This window comes from Eubalaena glacialis, chromosome 2 (genome assembly GCF_028564815.1).
Source record: "Eubalaena glacialis isolate mEubGla1 chromosome 2, mEubGla1.1.hap2.+ XY, whole genome shotgun sequence".
Lineage (NCBI taxonomy): Eukaryota > Metazoa > Chordata > Mammalia > Artiodactyla > Balaenidae > Eubalaena > Eubalaena glacialis.
In genome coordinates this window covers 79,917,737-79,939,324 of record NC_083717.1, presented here as the reverse complement: position 1 = coordinate 79,939,324, position 21,588 = coordinate 79,917,737, and the positions used below count along the sequence as shown (strand labels likewise).

The window sequence follows — 21,588 nt, the reverse complement described above, 5'->3', positions numbered from 1 at the left end:
CTAACATCTGTCTCACATCTGTACAGACATCCTGGAAAGACTGAGTTGATAATATGAAGGTCACTAATTTCAAGGACCCTAATATGGGATGAATCTGGTGTCATACTCTATTATTTTTTAAAACACTCATTAAAATGTATGCTTTCTTCCATGTTTTAGCTACAAATATTCTTTCTGAAAACATGTTAAATGGATCCTCAAATATTTTTTTGAACTAAATATTTAATTTGATATTGCCAAAGTTCAGCACTGGAATACACCTGACCCTTGAACAACGCGGGGGCTGGGGTGCCGACCCCCTAACAGTCAAAAATCTGAATACAACTTTACAGTCAGCCCCCCAAAACTGTGGTTCCGCATCCTGGGGTTTAATCAACCGTGGATCATGTAGTACTATAGTATGTGTTTATTGAAAATCAGTGGGCCCATGCAGTTCAAACCTGTGTTGTTCAAGGGTCAACTGATACATTTATCAATGATTCTAACTTTTAAAAGTCAAAACTTGCCTACATTTGCTATATATTATCTTGAAGCTTCAAGAGGCTTTTATGTTCATGATTACAAACTAAAATTTATTTGTATATTACTTTCTAATGCACCCCCATATACATTATTCTTATTTAAGATAGCAAAAACAATACAAAGTTTGCACTAGCAATGAAGTGGTGTATTAATAAAAACTAAAAGGTAAATAATTTTTTTGTGTGTGCATTTAAAAAAATAATGTAAAACATTAAAATCCTGTGTCACTGAACCTCTCTGTAATACACAGGGGAAAAAAACCACTGTAGTTAATGCCTGTGATTAAGCATCACTGCCCACTGCAGGGGGACCAAAAGTTTCTCTAGTGCGCATTAACTGGACATCTTTGTCAGCCATACAGGTATCACAGCCCCATACTGCTGATGCTTCTGCTGTTAGGAGGCCATAAGCTGTTTCAGTCATTCCAGTGCAGATCCGATGAAACCATTTCTGACAAGAGGCTTCACATAAGATGGCATCCTGATCATCATTCACTTCATTTGTACAAATTCCACAAGGATACACTGGGTCAGAAGAAGAATGCCCATGACGGCTTGGGTGGAGAGAGGATTTATTGCTTTTCTCAGTGGTGCATGTATCTGCGGCACCTCTAGGTTGTCGTGGCTTATTCTGTGTCCCATTTGCATGGCTGTTGTTTGTAGCTTCAGTGCTACTCGAACGGCTATTCTCTTGATTTACGACATTGTTTCGATTAACATTTTTTAATTCAATATTACTCTGATTCACTGTGTCATCCATATTTAAGTGAGGTGGATGAGCAGAGGAATTTTGATTAGTGTTTTTGGTTGCTCCTTGACTAAAGTCTTGTTTTGGGGGTGGTGCTTTTGCTGGACCAAAAGTGTTTGGGGGAGGAATAAAAGAATGATTAGATTCTAATGGAGAACTAAAATTTGAATTATTTCCAGGGACAAAGTTAGATGCCAAGTCAGGGTTAGATATTTGGCTAGCATTCTGTGGAGGAATCTGATTGAAGTTTTCAGCAGGATTTTGTCTAAAATGTTGATTAGGCATGTTAACATTCTGACTTAGTGCATTGTTATAAGATGGGTTTCCAAAACTCGAATTATCATGTGGCCCAAAATTAAAAGCATGAGGTCGATTAAAACCCATGCCCAAAGGATTCTGAGGAAATGGGTGTGGCTGATTCCTGAGTGAGTAAGGACCACAGTATGGGGAAGACATTCTTGGAGGAACGTGAGGTGGCATTCTGAATGTGCTGTAGCCTCCAAAGCCAGGATAACCAGGGCCAAGATATGGATTTGACGAAGGTAGTGGTTTATAGGAAATAGTATTGTAGTTGTCATCAAATGGATTAGCAGCCACTAGATGGTCAGAGTTTGGATTTGGTGGTGGAGCATACTCAGACAATGGAGGAAAAGAAGGCCCCTGAAATGAGAATGTGAAATACATGTTTTTGATCAAAGAAGTCATAAATGTTAACATTTATGAACCTAGTTTTAAATTTCTTTTGAAGTGTTACAAAAATTTAATTCTTCACCTGACCTTTCAATTCCAAATAATGTTCATATTTATATTTAATGATAAAACTGTGTAGGTTTCTTTCATTTAGGAAAGGAAATAAGGTGTACTTTTTTGAGCTCAAATCAATTGTTACAAACTCTAGAAGTTTTCAGCCTTCAAAAGAAGCTTCATTACCATAATTTTCATTGAATATGCTTGCCTGTAACTCTAGAATCTTTCACTTAAAATTTTAACTAAAAATACCTTTATACCTCCAAATAGCCATAAAATTAAATAACAGTAAACAGGATCTAAATTTTTTTCCCTAGCTTAACTTCAGAGAGTTAGCTACTAAAGTATTCCCAAAGCACTAAGGCCTAGGCCTCAGACTGGAAAAATAAACTGCCAGTTCTAGTCACAACTGCAAGTTTAACAGTGTGGCCAAAATGGAAAAAGGTAATCTGTACACATTTCACACTTACTTGCAGTCTTTATAATAAAAACAGTGCTTCAAATTTATAGAGGACAAAACCAAGAAAGTCTGTATTTATAACTGTTTATTACAACCAAAGGTTTCAGACAAAAGATGCTTCCACCATGATTGCTTCATGATATGTACATACTACTGATTTATTATAATAGTTGAATATTACTCCAAGTTAAACTGGTGTCCATATGTCTTTAAATCTTTTCATAAAACTACAGGCATCTATTCCTTTTAAATCAGCTTTAAGAATAAGCATTTTAATTTATCTGCCTACACTTCCTTCTTGCAATATTCACTCTAGGCTTACAGTCCGATAATAGCCACTAGTTGCAAAGCAAAAAAAAACCCCAAAAAAAACAAATCACTGCAGAATTCACTACTAGGTTCTGAATTAGGATAGGAAACAAAACCCATGACGAAAGTTAAATTTACCTCATAGCTTGATCATATCAGTGAAGAAAAACTGTTATTAAAGAAAATGCCCATTTACCTGGGTATTTGTCTTGCGTTTTTTCTTATCTGGGCTTCCTAGTTGTACACCTGGTCCTCCTAACCCATCCAGTCCGCTATCACCACCTAAAAATAAATAAATCAATCAATCCAGACAATATCTCTACTCGTAAGTGAAATTTACACCTCTCATAGCAACATCTATTATAGCTACCTGTTAATATGTTTTCTATTTTTATTAGATAAAAGCAATACTAAGCTCTTATTATCTTTGTTCTTCAAAAAGTCTTCCCCATAATCTCAGCCAGAAGCAGTCATTCACCTCTACCCCATAGCATTTTTATTTATTATTCTTTCAGTGAAAAAAGTAATTCTCCATCCCACCCTCAAACCTTCAGTCATCTGGTTTCCTATCCCTGAAGCAAACACTGTTGCTAGTTTCTGGTCTATCTTTCCAAAGATAATCTAGATAAATTCCAGTATAGCTCTGGGGAGTACACAAACAAAATGGCATGCTTAGTATGGAACAATGGTCTGTACCTTGCTTTCTTACTTGGAAATCATTCCATGTCATTACATATAGAACTGTTCCATTCTCTAATAACTGAGTAGTTCACAGTATGATTATACCATAATTCATTAAACTAGTCCCCCTCCCTATTGATGGATATTTTGATTGTTTTCAAACCTTTGCTGTTCTGCAATGAAAATCCACGTATCAATGTCTTTACACTCATGTAAAAGTCATTCCTAGGACTGGAATTATGGCATTCTAGTTATGTGCCTCTTAATTCTGAAAGGTATTGTCAAAATACAACAATGTATGTGAGTCTGATTTTCTCAATATGATCAAGCAAAAGCAAAACCTTGGCTGTGAATCTAAAAAGTTTAAAAAAACATGGGATTTTCTTCCATTAAAAAAACACACTTTTTATTACAGAGAATTCTGAACATATACAAAAGCAGACAGAATAAAATTATGTACACACATATGTAGATACACATTTGTAGTAAACTATAATACATATTTGTAATAGATTAATAAATAAATCCAATGAGTTGACAGAGAATTATAGGAGACTTGCTCATACATGTGGATTCCGAGAAAGAGATATTTAAACTGAGACCTAAAAGATGATAAGAAATCTCTCATATGAAGAGCAGAACGAAAAGCCTCTAGGCAGAGAGAATAAATAGAAAGGAGCTTGAATGTGTCATGTCTGAGACATTTAAAAGAGGCCAGTGTGTTACGGAACTCTGGAGAGCACCTTTAGAAGATGCTGAAGAGACAGGCAGGGACCAGATCATTTTAAAGTGTTATGAACTGAATGCTCGTGTCCCCGCACAATTCATATGTTGAAGCTCTGCCCCCTAATATGATAGTATTTGGAGGTGGGGGCTTTTGGAGGTAATTAGGGTTACATTAGGTCATGAGGGTAATGGGATTAGTGGCCTTATAAGAAGAGAAAGTGACCTCTCTCTCTCTCTCCACACCCCCTTCCTCCCTTCCACCCTCCCTCCTCCCACATGCAAACAGTGGGAAAGGCCATATGAGGACAAAGCAAGAAGATGGGCATCTATCTACAAGCCAGGAAGACAGCCCTCACCAGGAACTGACAAACTGGCTGGCACCTTGATCTTGGACTTCCTAGCGCCAGACTGTGAGAAAATAAATTTGTTGTTTAAGCCACCCAGTCTATGGCATTTTGTCATGGCAGCGCAAGCCAACTGAGACATAGAGCCTTATAGTTTATGGTAAGGAATTTGGATTTTATTTTAAGAACAGTGGATGATCATTTAAGGATTTCGGGCAGGAAAGTAACACGATTTATGTTTTTAAAAGATTACATTAGCAATTGTACTGAGAATAAATTGGTGATGGGAATGGGGTAGAAGCAGGGAGACCAGTAATGATATCTTTACAATAATAGTTCAGGAAAAGAAATGGTACTTAGCAATAAAGAGAAATCAGCGTGCTGGCGATAGTTCCACACATAACAAAAATGCAAAGCAGATTTCTGTAAGAGCTATTTAGAAGAAGTTTAAATATTGTGGAGGTAAAAAACTATGACAACAATAACAAAATTTTAGTAAGGATTCTGGACGTTAAATTAATATCTAAACATCAAAAGCTTTCATATTACAAACTATAACCAGTTAAAAGATAAAGTAGAAGATAAGCTTTCATTAACAGGAACAAAACTAAACTAAAACAGCTAGCAATAAATTTAAGAAATGCACAAGATCAGTATGAATAAAAACTTTTTAAAAGCCCTATTGAGGGACAAAGAGGAAGACTTCTAATAAGTGGAAAGGTACTCCCTGTTCTGGCTAGCCATCTAGAACAAAATAACACTGTTTTTATTTAGCTCACATATTATCCCAGATAGCCTGGTTGTGCCCTCCTCAGGGACATCAGCACCAGGTGTCTGAGTCCCAGGCCCACAGGGCCCATCCTCTAACCCCATAGGCATTCATACCAGCAGCACCCCCTTCTCAGAAACCTGAGTTTAAACTCCACAGGGACCCTCTTGTGAGTTTATATATTTTAATAATTTAATTTAAGAATGGTAGCTGCTTCCCACAGTTGTTACCTCTGTAAAAACTTTAGTATCCTATTTTGCCAGTTTAATATCTGTTAACTATACTTTATATCAAATTCTTTCCATTAAAAATAACTAGTCTGGTTTCTGTCTCCTGACTAGACCCTGACTGATACATATTTCAAACACCTCCCAGGCTGAAAATAGTATTACTCCTACGTTAACATCATTCCAGAGATTTAGCTTACTATCTACCTACCTACTTTTCCTCCTGTGTATAAATTTGTGATAGTAACACCTTTACAAAAATTGGCTATTATTTTTTAAATAAAAGCATTAAATTTTAACTTTATTAGAATTTAATAAAGGAAAAAGAAATAAATTAAACTGAAGAATATGCTAAATGTTTCTTCACCAAAAGAGAAATTTTTGAAAATAATTCTCTAAGGCTAAGAAAAGACATCAAGAAAAACATTAAGTTGGAGAAATTATGGTATTTCTTTTTTCAATCTTTAGATGGTGTCAAGTGACTTCCTGCTTTGAAAGTTGAGGATAGTATAGTATCACATCTTATTCTACTTTTTTCCTCCCTAAATTTAGCAGGGTATTTTCTATCTCTAGATTCTTCATTTCAGGTAAATTTTCTTTTCTCATATCTTTGAATACTTTTTTCCGCTCTATTTGTTGATTGCTCTATTTCAGGGGTACTAACTATCATTATGCTGGGGAGATTTTTTAGCTCCATACCTATTAGCTCATCTGACTAGTCTTTTTCATCTGCACTTAATCTGATTATCTGAAGTTTTTATGTAACTTAATTGTTAACTATCTTTATTCTGTTTCTAATTTGTAATATATTTGTTCTCTATATATGTTGTTTTAGTCAATTTATTTCCTTAGGTCTGCAATTCACCCTTCTTCTGTGTTTTAATATTATCTTGTCTTTGAGCTCTTATTTTATTTAAGTTCTACAACTTGAAGTACATGTGAGTTATTTCCTTCTGTCCTGTAGGTTATGGGTTCTTCATCTTCTGCATGCTCTTTCTCTTTTTATTCTTTGTGTGTCAGTTCACTAGTTTGCTATAGTATGTTTACATAATTATCGTGTTTTTATTTTTATCTTGTAACTTTGCCCAGACCTTTTAAGCTCTGATTTAATGTGTGTAACTTTGACTCCCTTTTATTCTTATCTAAGATTGTTTGCCTGGCTTAGATGGTTTGCATCTATTGAGATAATCATATGATGTTTTTCCTTTACATTATTTATTTTTATAAATTTATTTATAAATTTATTTATTTATTTATTTTTGGCTGTGTTGGGTCTTCTCTAGTTGCGGCGAGCGGGGGCTACTCTGTTGTGGTGCGTGGGCTTCTCATTGCGGTGGCTTCTCTCGTGGAGCACCAGCTCTAGGCGCAGGGGCTTCAGTAGCTGTGGCACGTGGGCTCAGTAGTTGTGGCTCGTGGGCCCTAGAGCATGCGGGCTTCAGTAATTGTGGCACTCGGGCCTAGTTGCTCCACTGTGTGTGGGATCTTCCTGGACTAGGGCTCGAACCCATATCCCTTGCATTGGCAGGTGGATTCCTAACTGCTGTGCCACCAGGGAAGTCCCCTTTACATTACTTTAATGTTGAACCCAGCCTGACATTCCTATGTTAGTAAACACAACTTACTAATTTTTATATGAATGTTATATTTATGTGACTGGATATGCTAATATTCTCTTTATAATGCTTGCCTATGTTAGTAAGATTAACCTGTTGTGTTTCCTTGAAACATCCAGGCTCTTAATTCTAAGATTTTGTTAAATGCACATCTACCTAGTCAGGGGGTGCAGTAACCCATTCACATGGGAGGATTCCCTTGAGTCATCTGATTCAATTTGTATCCCTGAAGGCTTCTTTTCTGTCAGAGAGTCCTTTAAAAACAACAACAAAAACTTCCCCTGTTTCACTCATTTTTTTTCTTACTCAAAGGAGTGAGAAGACAAGACTACTCATTTAATTTGCTTTTCTCCAGACTTGGGGTTATTAGTAATTCTCAAAATTTTGTAAATCACCAGCAGCTTCCAAGGGGCAGGGATTGTTTTAGAAGCCTAAAACAGTGATCCAGATTTCACCCTGTTCCAGATTTATGTTACCGGGCTATGCCACTTCCCTTGTTTGCTGCTATCGCTGACATTTTTGCTGTTTTTAAAAACTGTTTTGGTTCATTTCACTTGAAATTTAGAAGAGAATCTGTACGGTAGCTTTGTTCTACTATCTTAGAAGTTTATATCTATATCTATGTTCTTTCACTTAATCTTCATAACAAACCTATGAGGAAAATCATCCCCATTTTAAAAAAAGAAAGAAAAAGAAGTGGAACTGTAAAGGTACAGATCATACCCCTGGTAAAAAAGCAGCTCTGAAATCTAAAACTAGTATTTGTTTTCTTTTGCTTTTAGGTGTACAGTTCAGTGGGTTTTGAGCATATTCACCAGGCTGTGTAACCATCACCACTATTTAATTCCAGAACATTATCATCACCCCAAAAAGAAACCCCATACCTGTTAGCCATATAATATGTGGCTTTGAGTTTGGCTTCTTTCACTTAGCACAACATTTTTGACATTCAACCATGTAATTTTATGTATTAGTATTTCATTCTTTTTTATGGCTGAATGATATTCCACATTATGCTTATCCAATCGTCAGCTGGTGAACATTTGGGTTGTTTCTATTTTGGAGGGACTATGAATAATGCATTTATGCACACGTTTTTAAATGAATGTATGTTTTCAATTCTCTTGGGTATACACCTAGGAGTAGAATTGCTGGGTCACATAGTATCTCTATGTTTAACATTTTGAGGAACTGCCCAACTGTTTTCCACAGTGGCTGCACCATTTCATGTTCCCACCTCTAAAGTCTGACAGTTCTAATTTCTTCACATTCTCCCCAAGATTTATAGTTTGTTTTTTTTAATATAGTGACTCTAGTGAGTATGAAGTGGTATCTCCTTGTGCTTTTAATTTGCATTTCCAAAATTACTAATGATGTTGAGCATCTTTACATGTATTTATTGACCATTTCTTTATCTTCTATGAAGAAATGCTTATTCAAGTTCTCTGCCTATTTTTTAGTTAGAGTGTTTGTCTTTTCTGTTAAGTTTTAAGAATTCTTTATGTATATATTAAGGATACTATAATCATCAGATGTAAAACACATAAGTTTTTAATTTTGATGAAGTTCGAATTATTTATTTTTGTTTTGTTGCTTGGATAAAACTAGGTTTATCTGCTTCTAATATAGTAGTTTGCCTCCCTAAGATCTTAGACATATACTGTCTTCCTCAGTGGCCCACAAAAGGCAAAAATGGAAACTTCTGGTTCAAACTAAAGGAACTCCAATCTTAATATAATCAATAAAAAAACACTGAATCACTATGTTGCACACCTGAAACTAATATAATATTGTAAATAAACTAAACTTCAATTTAAAAAAAAACTATAAACAGTGAAAAATATAAACATTCATTAAATTAAAATATAGTTGTGACCATTAAAAAATTTTTTTTAATAAAAAATGATAAAGGGACTCCTATCTTTTAATTTTAATTTGACATGGTAATCGCATTTGAATAGATGGTAAGTAAAGAACTAAGAGAGAGATCCAGTGCACTCCTCAAGGTCATTCATTCAAAATCATATGGTTCAGGAATGGCTAAACTACTTAACCAATGTATAACTTTCAGTAGCCTATATACACTGAACTAATGAGTTCATATTAACAATTTGTATGCAGTTTTCCATAACAGTATATACTGACATACTGAACAGAGAAATGTGTTGTTCTTGAATCTGAATACCTAGAAATTCTGTGGGAAAGAATTAGTAATGGGCTTGAGGTCAAATAATAAAGTGGCTATATAAATAAACAAAAGGTCCAAACGTCAGAGTCCTGTCTTTCCTAACATTTGTTATGGATATTTCATTATAACAAAAGTATCAATAGAAAAAGGTAATTCTTAAAAAATAAAAAGTTATTAACAAATTAGTCTCTAATCTAGAATATATAAATTACCATTCACAGCATTATTAAGACTACTGAATAATTGTAATTTTACTATCAAAATGCTGTAATTTAAAGATGGACAAAATGTACTCTTAATGGTTAGTATCTACCATCTCTGTTCATTTTCTAAAACTCTAATGATAATTCCTGTATTTACTATAAGGCAAAACTCTGACATTTGTAATCATTTAAATAAATTCATTATTTTCAATTAATCTGTAAGCAAAACCACCTAAAATTCTTTTTTGAAAATTGAGTTTTATAGTATTAGTTTTTTATTTAAGAGTCTAATATCTCGGGGCTTCCCTGGTGGCGCAGTGGTTGAGAATCTGCCTGCTAATGCAGGGGACACGGGTTCGAGCCCTGGTCTGGGAAGATCCCACATGCCGCGGAGCAACTAGGCCCGTGAGCCACAACTGCTGAGCCTGTGCGTCTGGAGCCTGTGCTCCGCAACAAAAGAGGCCACGATAGTAAGAGGCCCGCGCACCGCGATGAAGAGTGGCCCCCGCTTGCCGCAACTAGAGAAAGCCCTAGCACAGAAATGAAGACCCAACACAGCCAAAAATAAAAATAAATAAAATAAATAAAAAAGGGTCTAATATTTCCCTCCATAAAACAATCTTCAAGTTCCCACTGGTCTCAGTTGCCCCACTTATTGTTCATCTAAAAAGTTAACTCTGTAACATTTCCAATGGCTCTGACTCTTGGCCTTACCTAGGTCCCTCCCATTGGTATATGTAATACTGGTGGTTCTGTCATCTCCATGATGTTAAGTAATGTTAGATCAGATTCATGGTCATCGGGGCTAATCAGAATATAAGCTACCAAGAATTTCTGTAATTATTACTCTTTAAAAACGAAGTGCAAGGGGAGGGGAAAGTAGTGGTCATAAAGCCAGTTATTTAGGTTACCTTAATAACTTTTGGTACCAAAGCGTCTATCTGCTCTACATATCTGCTGTGGCTAACTCTGCAAGGTAAACCATGAACATTCAGCCAGAAGTTGAGAGTTGTGGGGCACAGAACCAAGAAAAGGGGAACTTCCAAATCTTGTTGTAACAGTGGCTACTCTGATCCTTCTGTTAATAATTGAATTTCTTCAACTCATCTCTTCACTCCTACCTTCCCAGAGCCCTCCAAATGCACAAGGCGGAAGTGAAGTGGGAAAGGGTGATATCAACAATAGAAAAAGAAACCTCTCTCATCTTAAGTTAAGGAATTTTGTCTATATATTATCACTTTTCATTAAGCCAATCAATCTCAATTAAGCACAAAAATAGTTTTACCTCTCCTTTCACCCTTTAACCTTTATTTAGAGCTGGAAGCTTAAGTTGTTTCTCTACTTGTGGTCTTAGAGGAGAGTCCAACCTACTAAATGATACAATTTTTCCCCATCTAAAGACGCTACAAATCAATGATTTTTTGATATGAAATCCATTTGTAAGTATAAAATCATTCTTTTATTTGGAAGTACTTTTTATTTTGTAAAGAGTGGATTATTTACTTTAGGCCTTTTATGCATTTTTTTTTTTAGGTCTAGTTACAACTTCTTTATTCTTCCTATTAAAGACTCAATCTATTTTGGCCCCATGTCCTTAAAAGGGAGTGAAGGCATTATTCTGTACACTAGATAGCAGTGTGCCTTTAATATATTTTAAATTTTCCTTTATTAAACTCACTTTATTCACAATAATGGTTTGGTTTGTGACAGTGACTTCTCTCATAAATAATGTGACTACATTATTTTAAAATATTTTATAATCAACATTTTCCTTTAAAGAGACTTGCTTCATCATTATGCCAAATAAGTGTTTATTTTAATATGTGTATGTGGTATAAGGATGTATTCTAGGCTGATTAAATGACTCAAACCAGGTTTGTTTTCCCCCAAAATTCGTATGTTGAAATCCTAATCCTCATTATGATGGTATTAGGAGATGGGGCTTTGATAGGTGATTAGGTCATGCGGGCTCTGCCCTTATAAAACAGATCTGGGAGATTTAGTGCCCTTATATAACAGACCTGGGAGAGTTCCCTAGCCCCTTCCGCATGTTAGGACAGAGTGAGAAAGATTGTTGTCTATGAACCACGAAGTGGGTCTTCATCAGACACCGAATCTGCTGGCACCTTGATCTTGGACTTTCTAGCCTCCAGAATTGTAAGAAATAAAATGTTTGTTGTTTACAAGCCACCCAGTCTATGGTATTGTTACAGCAGCCCAAACGGACTAAGACAGTGCCTAACACATTGCCTGGCACACAATGGGTACTCAATTATTAGTTCTCATTTTGCTTTCCTTTAGACTAAACTATACCACTAGTGCACTTCATTTCAGCTTCTATAGTATTTAACATCCTATCAAAATATCTAATAGCCAGCAGTGTCAGCACAATCAGTGGACACTCAAGTATCAGTTTCTCACAACAGCGCAGAAGTCTGGGATATAATGTCAGTTTACTCTACCATTTACTATGGATGTGAACATCTTAGCTAACAGCTTTATCTTCACCTGAAACACACACTTCTGTAATACTGGTCTCTACCATGGAATGGAAATATTGTGAATTAATATGTGAATATAGTATTGTATGAATTCCATTAAGCATTTGGCAAAATGGCCTTATATGATTGAAATGAAAAAGATGATATTTCCTTTTAGAATGCAAGGCAGAAAGTGTCTGCTATGTGATGCCCCAAACCTAGATCAATCTGGGCATGTAATAAATATTAAATTTAATAAATATTAAATTCAGAAAGCCCTCAACATCAGTGATTTAAAGTTTCATATATTTGTGGTTCTTGTGCCAGCTGTTCTCCCCAAACTAATCATCTTTGCATTACTGAGGTACATGAAGTTTAAGGCTGCTCACAAAGGTAAAGCATAGAAGGGTGGGTGGATGGCATCCAAGTGTGAAGCTGACTCTACACAATAATATCAATACCTCTAATAATGGGCGGTCTCAGTGGAGCTGAAGCTTTGAGGATGAGTATCTTACCAAAGTCGGGAAAAAAGAGGGCATGCTTAGCAGAAGGAACAGAATGTGCAAAGAAAAACTGAAAGACATGAGAGATCATGACAACATCTAGAGAGGAAATGTGACTATTTCAGAACTGGAGCATGGGAGACAAGGGTAAGCATTTCATGGAATATGAAGGATGGAGGACTAAGTGGTAGGCCTGGGCCAAATAAAAATATAAGAAGGTTGGATTGGGTTAATATAAGAAGGTTGGATTTTTATCCTAAATGCAGTGGGGAACCAATGAAGAATTTTACAAAAAAGAGTAACATGACTAAATTGTGTTTGGGGAGCACTATAGCAATGGAACATACTGGCTAAGATTTGGGGCCGTAGAATTTAAGTTCTAGCTTCACCACTTACTAGCTGGGTAAACTTGAATATGTTACTTAACCACATATTACTTAACCTCTCTGAATATCAATTCCTCAATTGTAAACCTAGAAATGATGATATCAGCTAGTTTACAGGGTTATTGAGAGGATTAAGCAAGATGATCCATTTAAATTACTTAGCAAACTGCTTGGCAAGTACTCAATAGATGGTAGTTACTTACCACCAGCAGTAAGTAACAATGTGGAAAATGGGTTAAGAAAGACAAAACGGGAGGCCACTGAAACCAGTGATAGGGTTATTATAATAATCAAAGAGAGAAGCAAAATCTGAACTAAAGAAGTGGTTGTGGAAAGATTGAGGAGATGATGGGTTCAAAACATACTAAGGAGACATAATCTAGGACTCTGGGACAGTGTTGAGTTGCAGTGGGGCATGGGTTTGGGTCACTAGATAAATGATATTCATCAAGTTAGGGAATATGGGAGAAAGAGCATGCTGGAGGTCTCACAGATAGACACCTTTCATTCTACTTGTTAACAACAAAATCCATTTATCTCCCCCTCATAAATTTACTCTTCCTGTTATATATCTGACACCATTCTCTTACAGTTTTCTCCTCTACCTCTCTGGCTACTGCTTTGCATTCTGTTTTTCAGGGTCCTCTTCCCCCCCCCCCCTTTTTTTTAAATTTATTTTTATTTTATTTTATTTTATTTTTATTTATGGCTGTGTTGGGTCTTCGTTTCTGTGCGAGGGCTTTCTCTAGTTGCGGCAAGTGGGGGCCACTCTTCATCGCGGTGCGCGGGCCTCTCACTATCGCGGCCTCTCTTATTGCGGAGCACAGGCTCCAGACGCGCAGGCTCAGTAATTGTGGCTCACAGGCCCAGCTGCTCCGCGGCATGTGGGATCCTCCCAGACCAGGGCTCGAACCCGTGTCCCCTGCATTGGCAGGCAGATTCTCAACCACTGAGCCACCAGGGAAGCCCCTCTCTTTCCCCTTTTATCTCCTAAACGTTAGTGTTCCTAAAGTTGCATTTCTCAATGCTTTTCTCTTCTCACGCTTCACTCTCTTGCGTGAGCTCATCTACTCCCAAGGCATCAATTAGTATTCTCATGTTTACTGATAACTTCCAGATCTCTATTTCTGGCTCAGACCACCCGCCTCAGTCCAAACCACGTATATCTGTTGCATACACTGCAACATCCCAGGGGGATAGTCATTCAATGTGTTGAAAACCAAACTCGCTTCCCTGACACTCTGCCTAGCCCTTACATATGCCAATTAAAAAACAAAACAAAACAACAAAAACCCCCAATCCTTTCCTTCAGACTTTCTCTCGTCAGCTTTTTCCGTCAATTCTGTGACTGTAAATTATGCTTCCTCTTCAATCTTAATCCAAATCTTCCACACACTTCTCTGATCAAGATGGTCTATATTTTTTAGTACAGTCTACTTTTAGCACTTCTGTGACATTTTTGTGTTACTATGCCATTCTAAAATACATGCTTACCTCTCCAATGTCATTTCTAACTCTGGTTAAAAGCGTTTCATCTGAGGGTGCACAGTCTTTTAAAAGCAGATAGCTACTTAACCACTTTTGCCTCATGACTAGTGAAATTTCTATTTTTACTAAAGAACTATCATTTTTTCATAGTCTAGATGGAGTTATCTTGATACTATACAGTGTTCACCATAGTTTTGATATGAGTTATTAAGTCTGCTGTCTTAACTTCTTCAGGCAAAATCAGTAATAAATCAGACATAACTGCATTTGAAACAATAAATGTGGCATTTATGTAAAAAAAAACAAGCATTTCATCTGAAATGAATGCTTCAACTTCCTTCTTCATCTCTAAATTTGTTTTTCTTCCTTCATTTTCTCTTTTTTTCCCCAAGACTAACTCTTCATTTGCATCCTTGTTGCTATTCCTTCTCTCATATGCAGAAACCTGATTTACGAGAATAGGAGTCTTGTCTGTCTAATGCCCAGCTTCCACAACAGCGAATGCCTAGCACATGGTAGATATTAAAAAACATGTATTGAATGCTTTATTAATGAATTATCCTCTTTCTGTTGCTTTTTCAGTTTCTCCCCTCTCCTTCTAAATCAGATTCTTTTGTTTGTCTACTAATATGTCTGTCATTTTTCAAGGGAGAAAAAATAAAGAGAACCCATACAAACTTCCTCTTGACTCTCTTTCCAAGTTATTGGCTATGTCTTTCCTTCTATCACCAAGCTTCTTTTAAATCATATCTTCACCACTTAATATTCACTACTTTGAAATGTAGTTTTCTCCCAAAAGTGCCTTCTCAAAATCACCACTAACTTCCTAGATCTTTTTCTCATCCCTCATTCTCCTTGCTGCTCTTTCTACATCATTTAAAACAAAGGAACACCCACCGCTTCTTAGAACTCTCCTCCAGGAGGCCTTCCTTGACTCCCTTAAAGATAGGTTATATGTTCCTTTATTTCCTGTAGATTATCACAGCATTTATCATGCTGTTTGTAACTGATTACTTATTTGTCAGTATCCCAGACTACACTAAAAGTTCTTGAAGACAGGTATTATGTCTTCTTAATCAATGTATTCCCACTGTCTGGCACTATAACTGCCCAACAAATATTTGTTGAATAAACGAATGAATAGCGTCATCAGATCAACATCTAAGAGTTCTAAAAATACTGGATAATGGGAGTGTTGGTTAAAATAAGGAAAAAGGGCAAGTAAACGTGGTGGGAGGGGCTATGGACAATCCGAAAGCAGCATAAAGATACGAATCAGTTCCTTCATGTATTCACTCATTCGTTCATTTGGTATTTACTGTGAGCAAGGCAATTAGGAAAGAAACAGAAAGATAATCAAGATATTGCACCTATCCTCATGGATCTGTCTTACAATCCAGGGCTGAGGGTTTGGGGGGTGGTAACAACTGGTAGGAAATAGGAGTAAGATACTTCGGCACTAAATAGCAATTCTGAATCTAATATTAAAATATCAGGACAGGGACTTCCCTGGCGGCACAGTGGTAAGACTCCAGGCTCCCAATGCAGGGGGCCCGGGTTCAATCCCTGGTCAGGGAACTAGATCCCACATGCATGCCGCAACTAAGAGTTCGCATGCCACAGCTGAGGAGCTGGCGAGCGGAATCTTAGGAGCCTGCCTGCCGCAACTAAGACCCGGCGCAACCAAATAAATAAATATTAAAAAAAAAAAAATTAAAATAAATAAATAAACTATCAGGACAAGTTTGGAAAACCACCAATCAGCTTCCTCTGGTCCACTTACCTTCACAACCTAGGTCTACCAGCAGCAGTTCTCAAACTTTAGTGTACATAAGGAACACCGGGGGAGCTTGTTAAAGATGCAGAGAAATCTCTCAGAAATTCTGATTCTGTGGGTCCAGGAAGCTACATTTTGAATAAGCATCCTAGGGGATTACGATGCTTTTGGTCTACAAAGTCCTTAGTCATTCACATTGTCATAATTTTGCCATATCTGAGTAATGTCTATAATATTATTTTCTAGTAATTCCTTTAAATTTCAAAAAATATATAGGTCTTTCTCTATATAGACAGATATATGCAGATATATCTATTTATCTATATCTTAGTCTTATCCTAAGCAAAAGGTTTGATAACTTATATTTTTGATAATACACATGAAATAAATACATAACCATTAAAAAGTCTGATTATATATATATCATTGGATAAGAAACAGTTTGAGAAGCACTGTTCAAGAGATTAGGCTCTGCAAACACCACATTCTACATGCAGTCTGATGATATAAATTATAACTAGAAGCTCCAGGGCAGTGAAGTTCAGCAGAATTGTGCTTCGGAAGAGCTCATGTAGATAATCTGGTACGTTTTATGGATTATAAAATAATTTTAAAATGTTTTAAAAATTAATGTTCTAATTAGTACAAAATGACGTCATAAAACCCCCTCTTCATATTGGTTTTTTATTTTAAAAAGTGCTGTGTCTTTTATTCTGGTACTTGACTCTCAGAATATTCTTGAGCTGACACCTAAGTCAACTTCCAACAACTAGGGCATCAAACTTAAAACCAGCAGTTGTAATAAAACAAAGATAGATCTGTAGTCTTGACGCACAATAAAATACCCATCAATTTTATTTAAAATTACATTTGATTAAGACTGATAATTGAGTTCAAAGGTATAAACTTAATAAAGCTTTCTTTTCCTTCAACCCCAAAGTAATTTATAATAGTAGGCAAAATAACATGGCAAACATATCAAAGAAATAACTATCTTAGAAAGGTCTATTCCTTAAAGGCTTTGGCAATTCATAACCACAAAGAGAAAAGAAAGTTGAAATAGAAAACCTTCACCAAATGAAAGATTGTGCTATTAAGCCTGTAAAAACAATATTCTGCTCTAAATTATGTTTTTGCTTAAATGGCTAAGAAAATCAATCTCTAACTAAATACTCAAGTGATGTTATTTGGATATCACATTGTCACTATGTCACAAGCCAGTTCTATAGGTTTACTCTCTAGTCACAAGGAACAAAAACATAGATGAATGACTGTGGTCCTTGATCTCTACATCACTTAAGTCAATTGGAAATTTACCTTACTACTTACTGATTGATAAAGCACTTTATCCTGTTTGGATGAAAGGATTATTTCAATAACTTCCTAACTAGCCTCCCTGCTTTAGCCCTTGTTCTCTACAGTCTATTCTCTGCAGAACAGCCAGCTAAAAACATAAGGTAGGGATCTTCCCTGGTGGCGCAGTGGTTGAGAATCTGCCTGCCAATGCAGGGGACACGGGTTCGAGCCCTGGTCTGGGAAGATCCCACGTGCCGCGGAGCAGCTGGGCCCGAGAGCCACAATTGCTGAGCCTGCGCGTCTGGAGCCTGTGCTCCGCAACAAGAGAGGCCGCGATAGTGAGAGGCCCGCGCACCGCGATGAAGAGTGGCCCCCGCTCGCCGCAACTAGAGAAAGCCCTCGCACAGAAACGAAGACCCAACCATAAATAAATAAATAAATAAATAAATTTTAAAAAAACAAAACAAAACATAAGGCAGATCACTCACTCTTCTGCACAAACCCATCCAGTCCCTACCTCAGAGTAAAAGCCCAAATCTTTTAAATGGCTCACAAGGCCAATACACATTCACCCCATACTTCAGCTCAGCTCACACTACTCTCCCTTTGCTCACTCACAATAGCTTCTTTGCAGTTGCTTGAACACACTAGGCAAATTCCAGACCCAGGGCCTTTGCACTTGCTGTTCCTTTTGCCAACACTGCTATTCCCACACATATCCATATGGCTCTGCTCTGTCACTTCCTTTGGGTCTTTGCTCAAACACCATCTTCCAGGTGAGCCCTCTTATACATAATCGCTACCTCTCCACCCCCATACATATTTTCTAACCACTCTCCCTGCTTTGATTTTCTCCATACCACTTACCATTTGACATTCTATACCTTTTATGTGTGCATCATTTGTTTACCCTCCAAGAGTGTGCATTCCTCCTGGGTGCAGATGGTCTTTTTGCTTTGTTCACCGCGGTATCCCAGTGCCAAAAACAGTGCCGGGCACACAGTAGATGTTCAATAAATATTTGCTTAATGAACAAACAGTATTACTTCAACTTTGGGACTTTCGGCCTGAACCCTATTGAAAGCTGGAAATAAGAGCGGGAGGATACTCCCCAAATTTCCAGACGGCACTTGGTGTCTGTGAACTTACATGCGTTATCTTTTGTCTGGCACATCGTTCCCTCTGATATTTCTTAGATAGTAAGGCAGCAGGAAAATGCCTAACTAGTGTGCAAGGAAGAAGCAAGCCAACCGTGTATAAAACTGATTTGGGGCGATTTGATTCTTATCCATAAGCCAATAGAGAAAAGCCTTTTGAATGAATATAGTTCCTCCTCTTAAGCCTAAGGAAAATAAAGCTGTATGTTTGTTGCCTTTTGGAGAATGGGAAAGGGGGCTGGGAGAGACACGGAGGCCCGGCACACCTTCTGCAAGAGCGTCAACTCTAGTGCGGTCCAACTTACTTTTTGGGGGGGGGGCGGGGTGGAGGGCATCGTTCGTGGTCTCTGCCAGGGGGTGTTTCTTTCTCACCCTCTGGGCTGCCTATTGTGCTGTGTCTGGCCAACGAGGTAAGGTGGGCGAGGAGCGGGGTATGAAGGGATGCTGAGTGCCGCTTCAACTGCCTCCTAACACAAAGTCGGGGTGGCCAGGGCTCGGCGCAGGGGACGCGGGGGCCGCGCGCCTCCGACCGCAGCCCGGGCCCCGGGGCGCAGGCGGGACGCGGGCTGCGCGGAGTTAGGCCCGGACAGAGCCCCGTGGCCTCCCGGCGGGCGGGCACGCGGCCCCCGCGCGCCCCGCTCACCCCGCTCCCCTCAACCCGGCGCCCTTCTCGGTTACCTCGAACTCTCTTCAGCGAAATGGGATCCTTCTCCTGTTCTGCTGACATTACAGACCGCAAAGCATGACTCCCCCCCAGGCCGCGGGAATTCGGTCTCTTTGATGCTGCGGCGGCGGCTCCTCCTCCTCCTCGCGGGGCCGCTGCGGCTGCGAGGCGAGCCTCCGAGGCGAGGCGCGGCCGAGGGCGGTGGGGACGCGGGCCGACTTTGCAAAGTTTGGGAGGAGGACGAGGCCTCGGAGCGGCCGGGCGGCGTGCTGGGGGCGGCCGGGCTCAGCGGCGGCGGCGGGAGAGCGGCCTGGGGGCGGACCCCCGCCCGGGGCCGGCGTGTGCGGAGGACTAGTGCGCCGCCGCCGCCGCCACCTCCTCCCACTCCTTCTTCTTCGCCGCCGCCGCCGCCGCCGCCTCAGGAGCCGCTGACAGGGGAGGCGGGAGGCGGGCGGCCCGGCCCTGGCGGCGCACTCACAGCGCCCTCTGAGGATGAGGTCTGCGCTCTCGCCGCTCCCGAGTCGCAGACACAAAAGCCCCCAGCTTAGAGCCGCCTGCAAAACCCGCTCTGGGGCGGGCGAGGGACGTGGCGCGGCCCCGCGGCTTCCCCGCCCCGAGCTCCCCAGCCCCGCGCGGGGACGGACTTCGGGGGGCGGGGGCCGCTGCCTCGTCCCGCGGCGCCTCGAGCTCCGCCTCGGCCCAGCCCCCACGGCCCGCGCGCGCCTCTCGCTCCACGCGGGGCTATCGGGCCCGCGACCCCGGGAGCCGGGGCGGGCAGCGCGCGCTGAGGGACCGCCCCGCCCAGCCCCGCGCCGACAGGCGCCCGGCGCTCCCCCGCCGCCACCGAGCCAGAGAACGCTCAGCTCGGCGGCCGACGCTCCCCGGCCCGGCTTCTGCGAGGAAACTGCATCTCCGAACTTCTTCGGAGGCCGCAGCAGGCATCTTGGCCTCGCGGCCAAGGATCTGAAAGAGGAATGTACGAGCCGAGCAAACTTTGTACGCGGGAGCTGGAGAGTTCTCGGCGGGCAGGTGGAGACCCAGATTCCCCGACTATGTGTCAGTGATCTGGACACCTGTTTGTGGACTGCCCCAACTGCAAGTTTTAACGACCCGATTCTTCAAAAAAGAGCGATGCGTAATTAATACAAGAAAGGGGGATGGGTGGAAGCGGTGAGGCGCCGGGACCTGATGTAGACGTTAAATTTTAGGAGAAGGATCTCCCCGCCCCCATGTGATTGTAGATTGTATTTGGTTACTGATTCCACATCCATCGTTTAGGCTGTGTGACCTGAGGCAACTTAGGTAACCTCTCTGAGTCTCAGATTTCAGATCTTGAAAAGGCAGTGGGGCTACATCCCTGAGGTCTCTTCTAGCTCTGACATTCTTTGGCTTACTTTCACGAAACTGTTCTCCCTGTTTCTTGGGTTTCCAGTTCTACTAAAGAGAATCTGTAGGTGCAGACTCTAATCTTCAACCAGGTGAGACTGATTATTTTGATCCAGAATCACTGAGAAGCGCTCATTAATCATATGAGGGCTTAGAACTAACTACAAATAGGAGTCTCTTCCTTTCGGAGACAAGACCCATAGAACTCATTCACTTGCACATATAATGTCAGAACAGATGTAAACATGAAGCCAGTGTTACAGCCTTAAGGGCTACGTGACAGACAAGCACCACAGCAGAGGAATCAGCTTTAAATGACAGGATATGGTGTGGCCATGAGACAAATGTTATCCTTTCTCATTTAATAAGTTTGGGGGGGAAATTCCTAATTTGAAGATTCAGACTAGGAGAGGTTAGGGAATTTTTTACAGAAGGCACGTATAAGGAGAGCCCCCCCCCCGCCCCCCTCCCCGTCCCACAACTAGAATGTAAGCTCCATGTGGGCAGGAATTTTATCCAGTCCACAATTCTTTGTACCTAACAATGACTGGCAAGTGTTCAAAAATTTTTTTTGTTGTTGAATGAATGCATGAACAGACTGGAAGTGGCCCTTGGTCAACGGATTGACAGGGTTTGGGTAAGTGTGATAAACTCAAGCGAATGCTAAGTATTGGATCCTCACTTTACCTCACAGGGTCACTGAGAGAAGATGTGAAACCACTTTGAAAATATCAGGCAATATGGAAGCGTAGAGTTTTATTACATGATCCTTAGTGCAAGAAAAGTGGTTCAGAAAAATCATTGCTAAGAGATTTTGAATTCTTTGTTGTATTCCCTAAAGCTAGAGACTCATAAATAATATATAAATGAAGAGAAACGAATTGGCCTCTTTTTAATGATTCATCAAGAATAAAA

General features: G+C 39.7%; 1 protein-coding gene across 1 annotated transcript; it reads right to left on the bottom strand.

The window, feature by feature from the left end:
- Positions 1–603: 603 nt before the first annotated feature.
- On the bottom strand, positions 604–19,956 carry PYGO1 (pygopus family PHD finger 1). The gene is made up of 3 exons (XM_061182094.1): positions 19,302–19,956; positions 2,982–3,067; positions 604–1,929 (listed from the first exon to the last, which is right to left on the bottom strand). Exons 1-3 carry the CDS (start codon positions 19,348–19,350, stop codon positions 805–807), a joined length of 1,260 nt encoding a protein of 419 aa, XP_061038077.1. The 5' UTR covers positions 19,351–19,956; the 3' UTR covers positions 604–804.
- Positions 19,957–21,588: the final 1,632 nt, after the last annotated feature.